Source organism: Melanostigma gelatinosum, assembly GCF_949748355.1.
Source record: "Melanostigma gelatinosum genome assembly, chromosome: 4".
Classification (NCBI taxonomy): Eukaryota; Metazoa; Chordata; class Actinopteri; order Perciformes; family Zoarcidae; genus Melanostigma; species Melanostigma gelatinosum.
The window spans coordinates 16,081,771-16,091,943 of NC_136637.1; the positions used below are offsets into that span (position 1 = coordinate 16,081,771).

The 10,173-nt window shown below is 40.8% G+C and overlaps 1 protein-coding gene across 1 annotated transcript in view; it reads right to left on the reverse strand.

Annotated features, from left to right (window-relative positions):
- The window catches only part of LOC306776803 (disks large homolog 4-like), an 86,763-nt gene that overhangs the window by 25,793 nt on the left and 50,797 nt on the right, over positions 1 to 10,173 (reverse strand). Inside the window, exons 7-13 of the mRNA XM_079267650.1 lie at positions 10,003 to 10,127; positions 9,277 to 9,446; positions 8,641 to 8,777; positions 7,779 to 7,923; positions 6,770 to 6,902; positions 5,132 to 5,288; positions 4,344 to 4,446 (exon numbers count right to left, since the gene is read on the reverse strand). Coding sequence (XP_079123776.1) covers positions 4,344 to 4,446; positions 5,132 to 5,288; positions 6,770 to 6,902; positions 7,779 to 7,923; positions 8,641 to 8,777; positions 9,277 to 9,446; positions 10,003 to 10,127 — 970 coding nt within the window. The remainder of the gene's footprint in view (positions 1 to 4,343; positions 4,447 to 5,131; positions 5,289 to 6,769; positions 6,903 to 7,778; positions 7,924 to 8,640; positions 8,778 to 9,276; positions 9,447 to 10,002; positions 10,128 to 10,173) is intronic.

A 10,173-nucleotide genomic window follows, 5' to 3' on the forward strand; every position in this document is an offset into this window, starting at 1 on the left:
TCAGGAAACCTTTGGCACAGGAGGAAGATCGTGGTCAATACTGCGACATTTTATCTTTTGAACAACAAGAATTATTTCGAATGAGCTGCACTGAAATTGAACAGGGAATTGAAGCCTGAACAATTAAGAAACAAGACAACCAGAGTGGCATCTATTTAGGATTCACTGTCGGGTGAGAAATGAATTAAAAGTGATTTTAATAATTCTACTAACATTCATCTAACTTTTTATACATGGTTTTATTTTTCAGTCCGCTTTTTACAAATTAACATTTTAGCTCATAAGTAAAAAATAAGAAATAATTCAACACACAGAGGTTTTGCAGCCTCACTGTGTCTAATATAACCAGTAGCATATGGTGGCTGATGTTAGCTAACTTCAGATCATTAGCTTCTCTACTTGTGTAACTTTGTACGAATTCTTTTCACATTTTTTTCCAGCTCTTTCAGGTCACCCACGGACGATGTCTTGAAAGCATGTGGCTCGAGGATGATGGGAAATGAAATGTACTTAATTGTGCCATTATCCTATAATTTGACCTTCCGTCAACTAAAATGAAACAGTCTTGCTTTAAAGGGCGCCAGGTTTTGACAAAAAAATCGGAATTAATGGAATTTAATGACAAGATCTTTAGTTCTTCTACATTCATTTTGATACTTTATTTCATAGAAGATTGCCAGATCAGTGAAATACTCGTAAGTATTTTGTGCTACTGTTTTAAAGTTCCCTTGTCCTGTCATGTGTGTTTTATTATCCTCATCTGTAAACTACTTTGTGTGTTGTTTAAAGTGTTGAAATTATCATTGTCAATATAATTTTGATTTGAGGTTGAAGTTAAAAACACCGTGCAGCTGTGCAAAACTTGATCTTTCATGTTATCATAGGAGAGTTTATTACAGTTTAGTATTATCTTTTCTGATATCCTAACACTACTGAGGTGGCTGCAAACACAGGTTTTCATAAACGGGGTTCTTTCGGTGAGTGGATATTTGGACAATGATTTACTGCAGTTTGAGAAGAACATTCATTTTCTCCACTCCGACTTCACCTTACCCAAATGCTGCTCAGCTGGTATTTCAAAGCATTCTACTGTAAGTATATTGAACTTGAATCACAACATCACATACACAGTGTGAACAATATGTTGCTCTGAATATTTATAGGGTCAACTGTAAAGTTAAGGAAATAATATCAAAGGAGAAGTCTGTTTTTCATGATTGTATGATGGTAAAGGTGTAAGAAAATTTAAATCTGTCAATTTAATGTGCTCATTAATTGCTCCTAATTCACCACAATTCAAGTGAAGTTTATTCTGTACCAAATAATATCTTACAAAGAAATCAAGCAGATGGAGATTTTGGGAGAAAATCCAGTCAAACAGAGTTGCCTGGCAGAAAACATATGCATTTGGGGACATCACGTCTTGGAGCCACAGGTCTGATATACAAAAATTGGCTTAAAATAGCCTGAAACGTGATGTCGGCAGTACTCATGCAGAAGGAAGACTTTCACAGACAAACCCTCCCCATCTGCTGCACTTCAAATAAACACAGATCTATATCTGCTGCATCGGCTTAAATCAACAGCCCAACTTAGCACACCCACCCACGCAGAGCTGTCTTGTGTTTGAGTACACCGGGTACCATATTTAATATAAATAACAGGCACACACACAGCGAGAGAGACACTTTTCCTCTCCTGGAGGAGGTAATTTTGAGCTCCTCTCTCATTGGCAGGAAGTGTGTGTGTGAAACAGAGGGGGCACTGCTGGGCACCACATGCCATCACCACAGGAACGGGACAAACATGGACCTCAGATGGACACACACACACCCACACCCACACACTCACATACACACTGCTGACCAAAGCACAGCGTGGACAGAAGGTTTGATATAGAGTTCATTCAACAGTCACTAATAAGAGTCACGACACAGACAAACACACACACACACACACACACACTCTGAGCTTAATGTATCCTTTTTGAGGAGCCAGCATGTGAACAAAACTTTAAAACCAGGCAACGGCACAGTCGGCTCTTAGTGAGGCCAGCTGGACCACCACTGATACCTTCTGCCTGTTGTCAATGTACGATTACCAATATAACACCAAACTATGCCAAAACAGAGCTGGACCAAAACAACAGAACATCAAACCATTGTCACACTTTACTTTGTCGATCATCTGCAGGATTTAAAAGGAATGTTTTCTTTTGACTTTCCAAAAGAGATAATCAATTTGATGCATAAGTTTAAAAAAAACTCCTTTGTGGAGGCTTCTAATGGTGAGCAAGATTTGTGGCAATAGCTACTGTATAATTGTCTTATGTGTATCCATGACATTTACTACAGCGCAAGTTGTTTACAAGGCCCTCTAGCCAGCTAAATAAATCAACTACACATGTATAGAACACGTTGATTGGAAGGAGGGATTACTAAATGTGATTTCAGTTGGCCATCTTTGAAGCCTCCTTGTGGTAAGTCTGTGATCCTCAAAGATCTTTGGTGACGTAATCATTTAGGATCTCAGGGCGCTGTCCATGGTGCTGATCTGACCCAACACTCTGGATCAACAAACAAATCAGAAATGCACTGCTGCTACAACCAATCAGCAGGTCAACATTACGGTTTAAAATAGCAAAGAGCTTTCATTCACAAGTTTAGTTTAATGAAGCAGTAAAAAAAATAAGAATAATAATTTTGATTTCTATTAAAATTGATTATAATTCAAAAATCAAGGGACCTACTGTTTGAATGCTATGAGCTGGATCTCCTTGCTTGGCCCTTGAGCCTGGTAATTTATTATTTTTGCCATATTACTTCATTCTGAATCATCACAGAGTGAAAATGAACTTGATTGAGGATCTGTATTTAAACACACACTTTCTCTTATTAAGTTAGAATTCATAATTCATTCTAGTAGGACATTTTGGAATTCATAATCCATCCATCACTGTTTTCAGCATGATGTATGGATTACACCCCTATGCTGTTTAAAGCCTCCAATACATTTGCATACTGTGGCTCCTGGGGAACTTCATTATGTTCCGACTGTGCCTTCCACATCTTAATGAATTTTGCCCTCTTCTATTTGGGCGAACATTCATTTGCATCCATATCTGGGCTCCATATGCATTTACTTAAACCCTAATTACTCTGCACCATATATAAACGATATTCCGGCTTAAACTCCTCCACTGTTTCTCCTTAAATCTTCGAGCTCTCCCCAATTGCACCACAATAAAAGTGTTTGTGTTGACGTTGACACTTCCCTCCTCATATTCACGACTCGTGCACTTTCATCTGCATTCTGACTCTTCTTAGCAGTCCCACCTCCCTCTCGTCTTTAGAACAAAGCCTTGTCCTTACTTGTACAAAATATTACCTGGATAATGGGGGGTCCACTTTTGAATCAAGCCAGTGCTTTGGATTAACCTTTCAAAACTTCTAACTCATCAACTGGCCTCTTAAGATAAAGAATTCATACATAGACTAATATGCAGCATGTGTGCAGGATTTCCGAAAATTTGAATTGAAATATACAGAATTTTCAAGATAACAAAACATCTAAAACTTCACAACCAAACATATTTAATAATTTAAATGAATTTCTCCTCCTGTGGACCAGTGTATTACACTCTGGACTTGCCTATAACAACACCTCCAAAGAGCTCCTCTCTCACTTAATATTGCATGGCTGATACCTGAAAGGGACCAGGAGACCTGATGCCGTGTAACTGTGTGCATGTGTGTGAATTTGTCTCTGTGTTATACTCGGGTCCCACACCATGGCAGCATCACATTAGATGAGCCAATCAGCAGGTATAACCTGGTTTCCAAGGTTACAGCCTTTCTTAGTCACTCCCAGTAGAAAAAGGATGGTGGTTGTTGGGAAACCTCACTCTGTCCCTCAGTGTGTGTGTGTGTGTGTGTGTGTGTGTGTGTGTGTGTGTGTGTGTGTGCGTGTGCGTGTGTATGTGGCACAGAAGGTACATTTGCAAACTTTCAGTGTAAAAAAGCACGAGAAAATGTCTTGTTTCCATTGATTACTAATCAGCAACCAGAAAATAACATGATAAAAAGAGTTCCAAAAACTATTAAAAACAATAAATATAACCTCGTCTATCATGTACTGCTTCACATCTAACACATTTACTGTATTACTGGATGTTGCAGCATTACATTAATTGCTGTGTCTATGGTAAACTGCCAGGAGGAAGAGGAAGAGGAGGTAGAAGAGGATTTCTGTTATTTTCTGTAGCAATTCCATTTCAATTTTCTTCTGCATTACTCTGTACATGAGCTAGATGCCAATGTACTGTGTCTATCAGCAGCACTCACCCTCCGGTCTGTACTGCACTGCGATGGTGACGGTCTGTCCTGCATTCTTCAGAGCTGCGGCTGCCTGCTCATGTGTTGCACTGGACAGGTCCACGCCGTTTACCTACACGCACACACACACACACACACACAAAATTAGAGCTCATGCCTTGGATCAATAGTAAAAGATGTAAAGTCACATGAGCCCGCCATTGAGAACACTGTACATCTCGGTAAGTCACAGGTGACCAGTCACATGAATGTGTGCATGTGTAGTATACGCGTGTACTTTGTGAAGGCTTGTTTAATGCATAAAATCATTCCATGTCAGTGCTTTCATCCTAATCCAGTCACAGTCATTCTGTAGGGATTAGCATTGCCTCTAGAGTCTGAGGACTAAATCCTGATTGAAGAAGATGGAAGCCATATTTCACCTTAGTGGAACACAAAATACAGCTTCAACACACACGCGTCGGCCATTAGTGGTGACTGGTAATGTGCAAAGAAGATGATATCAGTTACATGAAATATCTGTAGACAGTAGAAACTGTGAATGAATGCAAAGATGCATCAGATCAAATTAAAAACATTCAGCTTCACCGAAGATTTCAGTGATTGTGAGTAGTGGATCAATAATGTACAGAGAAAATAAAGGTTTTACAGGAAAACAAACAGACAGGATGACTCCCTTGATAACCCTCTAGAACCTATACAGTAGTTATGGTAGGATTTGAGTTATTGATAATGGTGACAGTGCTTGTATTATATTATGTGTGTGTATTGTTTGTGATAAATCTTATCTCATATACCGAGAGGATGCGGTCTCCCTTTTGTAGCTCCCCACAGAGATCAGCTGGACCTCCGACGAGAATGAAGGAGATGAAGATTCCCTCTCCATCTTCCCCTCCAACAATGTTAAAACCAAGACCTGTGGTCCCCCGCTGGAGCACCACCCGCCTGGGTTCCCTGGGAAAAAACACATATTAAACACACACATTGTGATGATGGTATCCAGTAAGTTTTACATTTGATCAATCAGTGAGGACTTAAACAGCAACAGTTGCTTTTTCGCTGCTTAAAGTTTAGCTGATGTTTAGTTGCAAACCCTGTTTAACCACAGTGTAAGATCCAGTGACAAGGAGGAGTGTATGAAAAGAGCAATACAGGATGAGGTATTTTATCATTTCATATTTTATACTTGCAACATAACTGCAAGTGTTACAAGCATATTGCTTAGTGATGAATGGTACGTCTCAGTGTGAGGAAAGAGCACTTACAATTAGGATCATTCCCCATCTTCACCAGCAGATGTCAGTATTGCACTGTCTCTGTTTTGTTCCACCACCACAGTTACTCAAACACTTCTAACTCAGGTGTATTGCTTCCTTAGTAAATCAACATAACTTGAATGTCTTTTGACAGTGGGAGTAGGAAAAGCAGATGTTCTTAAAGTTGTGCACTTATCAGAGAGCGAAAGAGGAAACGATGAAAGAGAGAGATACAAACACAGTCAGAGAAAGAAGAGGGGCAGACGTCAAAATGACCACCCTGCGGTCCTTTTGAGGCTTATCAGATTTACTATGACCAAAGCGAACTGATTGGCCCGAGGGTTATGACGAAATTAGTCATATTCTTGTAACCACGGTGACGCCAGTTGAATGACGAGTTGTGCTGTGATAGGCTGTAATCCGTCCATTAAAATGGATTAAAGACAGTAGAGCAGCACCGAGAGTGTATCTGCATGATTCTATGTGCATGTGTGTGTGTTTGTGTGTGTGTGTCCTGAGTTTATACGGCAGACATAATTTGCACTGCCATCTTCCCTTTCACTGCCAAACACACACACAGCAGCAGAGCGAGCAGGCAGGGACAGAGGTCACTCTCTAGGGACTCTGTTTCCTAATCTGGTGTTCCTCTTTGGGGGCCACAGAAGACCTCAGAGGGGGGACATGAGACATGCAATAAAGGACAGGAGGAAAAAGAAGACAAAGCGAAGATCCTGTAAAAACTGAACAGCTCGATATACATTACACGTAGCTGCTCTTGCACGTAAATCTCCATTTGAAATATTCCATTTAAACCTCATCAAATGCATGAACCTTTGGGGAATTCAACAAAATCGAATAGAGGACCAATTGCCAAAATAAATGTCCTGTTTAGTAATAATGGTAACAGTAAGAAGATGCCAGACCCCTTTTAGTTCAATTTAATACCAACCTCTCAATTCATATTTTTGAAACCATAAAACGTGTCTGGATGTGGAAAGTTGTAATACACATTATGTTGCTATGTTTGCATGTAGTTCGACCGTACATATTTGCTGTCATATTTGGAGAAGCTGAGTGGGGTCAGTTACAGCTTTTTACAGAACAAAAGTCCCAATCAGAGAATCATCTTTTGTTTGTACCTTCTGATAAATGGACAGGTGTTTGTGTGTGACGTCTCACCTGTTGACGTCGTCGTCTACGGTCAAGGCCCTGGGCAGAGGTGAGTATCTGGGCGTGGCCAATGGGGCGGGGCTTACAGACTGGCTGCCGCTCATGTAGGGGCTTATGTGGTTGTCTTGATGTGGGGAGTACGCTGGAGGACCACACAGACATTTCTTTTCTTATTTTACCATACGGTCATACATAAAACATCATCCCATTGGTGTCTCTTTAGAGGCTGACTGTGCACGAAATCTTGTGTTCAATGTGTGTGTGCAGTAATACATCTTTAGGGCTACAGTCCTCTTGTGATATTCAGCTCTAAAGTAAAAATCGATATCTATATAACCTGTTCACTGAGGATAGTAAACGCTATCATGACAAGTACCACGGTTAGAAAATGTTCACTCGTATACTGACGCCATTTTTGAGCTGCTCCTCAGCCACGTTGGGGTCTTTTTCATTTAAAAGCAAAGCAAATGATTAATTCACTCTTTGTCCCCTTTTACTTTTACCTCAACTATCCCATTGTCTTGCTTCTTCCTCTAGCACTTCTGTATTTCACAGTTGAACTCATGGATCAGCTGCTGAACGTGCTGCCTTGACTGGTTGCTTCTGATGATGGTGGTCTAGCAATTCAAGCTCACTGTGCTGTCACATTGCCAGCAAGAGTCTCTGCAGAAAAGTCTAAATGTGTGCTCTTTTTTAAACCCCATCCAAAGAAGAAAATCTCCACCAACAGCTTTTGTTCCTCGCTGTTCTTTATAGTTCGACACCATCTGGCCCTAAATTGCCTCTTAGATGCAATGATGTGTGCTACAATCACCAGAGCATCGTTTCACTGCAAGTTGTTTCTGACGTTGTGAATAAAAGTCTTTGCAGTCTGGGAGATGCAGGATCCCTCAAACCCATGTTATGAAATAAATCACTGCATTATGGGTGAGTATTGTACTGAGAGGTGTGTGTGTGTGTGTGTGTGTGTGTGTGTGTGTGTGTGTGTGTGTGTGTGTGTGTGTGTGTGTGGACTTACAATTAGTGACGTCGGGCGGAGGGAAGTTGTCATTGATAAAAACAGAGGTGTGTTTGGCCACGCGGAGGTAAACAACGTCAGGAGTGGACTTCAGGGCAGCCACTGCATCTTCATGAGTCACCTCCTCCAAACAAGAGGCGTTCACCTGAAGACGCGTGATGTACAGACATGCATTAACACACACACAACACCTAGACAACTTCATGTCCAGACAGCAAAAGAATCATACAGTGTGGATGATATCCATGGACTGCACATGTCTCCTGAATCAGATTGTGATACATTAACCTAATGGAGAACAGGCTTTAATTAGGTTGAATGAATGGGTCTGCAGCTGTATTAAATCACCTTTTAACAGGCTCGGAAGTAGAGCACAAGTGTAACAATCTGATACAATCATACTCTTCTCCACTGTCTTTTACTATTAAACCTAATGTAGTTTTAGAATACACGTCCAGTACTGGTAATATGTAACGATTTAATAAACGGGAGCAAGCGCCTTGTTTTTGTTAAATTCTCTATTTGAATTATAAACAAGGACAAGTCATCCGACATTTTGCAATGTTGCTGTGGAGTAATTACATGTCTGGTTTCATTAGGGGAAAATATTTAATGTTTGCCATTACCAAAGGATATTTATGACACGTGAGTTCAGTAAAAGCAATTCATGGCATGTAGAATTTGGTGCTATTAGTGATGTTCATTGCCTAAATGGGGCTAATTAACCTGCATTCATATTCTAATCTGAAAGTTTTTCATGCAAACTTCTTCTGTATTGCATTTGATTTACATTTTTAAAGAAGTAAATTGCGCAATGTGTGAATCTATAAGACTTTGCTTCGAGTAAAAAGGTGTTTCTTACAGCCATAAGTTTGTCCCCTATCTGCAGCCGTCCGTCTTTGTGTGCAGCCCCTCCCTCGATGACCTTAGTCACGTAGATACCGTTGTCGCCCGGGACATGTTGGTTTCCAAGTCCACCTGCTATACTGAATCCTAAACCTGAGAGAAAACATCAACGGGTCATACTTTTGTCTATAACCTCTGGGAATCCCACAGATTTCCACATTTAGAGAGACCAATGTTAAATTTTGCTTCAAAAACATCTTCCACAGAACACGGTACCCCATTTCTAGATCGCCAGTTAAGCCACATTTTTTACACTACAGACACAATTTTTACAGGATCTGTTTCTCAAGTCATCCTTCCTCTCAATTATTAATATCGGAGCAATAGGAGCTACGGTTATGGGAGTTTTAATGATTTGTTTGAGAGGTGTTTCCCTGTTTTATCTCCATGAAGATTGCGCCAATTAGTGATGTTGATCAACTCACAGACAAACATTCTCTCTCTCTCTCTCTCTCTCTCTCTCTCTCTCTCTCTCTCTCTCTCTCTCTCGGAGACTTTTAGACACAACAAAGTGTGTCAAATCCAAACTGTCTGTTTTACGACATTCAGACCCCACCGTATGTTCTCATTACAATGTGTAGTACTTTCTCACCTTTGGGCCCTTTGACCAGCTTGATATCCAATATTCTCTCGGTGAGGCTCTTCCTCCGTCGTATGCATAGTCGGACCAGACCTCCGGCCTCCTTCAGTGCCTCCACGGCCCCGCTGTGGGTCACGTCCCTGACGTCCGTCTCATTTACCCGCACTATACAGTCATTCACCCTGCACGGCAAAGTCACATACAGGAAGGAAGTCGCATGAGGAGTTCATAGTGACGACAAATGATGCACATCACTTCCTGGACTCAAATGTTAGACTTTCACTCTGAAATTGGAAGTCTGATTGGGAGACATTTATCTGTTACAAAGGAACCAACATTTTTTTTATGATTTTACTTCTTTGTGAAATAGGAGCTCTCAGGTGCTGGTAAAAATGCCTTGCTCAGGGGCACGTCAGAAAAACTACACGCTTCAACGTTTTTGCTGTATTTTGAACGTGGCTTTCAGGGTTGCACCTTTAATAACGACTTGATGCCCATCCAATTTGCACTGATTTTGCTAATTTATATGAAGGATTTAGTTTACAACTGTTGTTACAGGCAACACAAATCAGCTGTGATCAGTAACGCTGTACTTGCATCGTGAACACTAAATCCTTTCACACAGTCACTGCCTCCTATCTGGTGACAAAAAGCGGGTCTCAACAAGGTTAACATTTGAATTCTTAGGTTCTGGTTCAGGTTAGAATAACAATGAGATAAGGGTGTGGGTTTGTGTACCTGAGTCGTCCATTCTGGGCGGCGGCCCCTCCAGGTATGATCTTGGTGATGAAGATAGAGGGGTCTTCTCCGATATGAGGGTTATCAGTCCCTCCTGCGATGCTGAACCCCAGACCTGAGTTACCCTACACATGCACACAGACAGAGAGTGTGTTTTAATGAAGGAAAAAG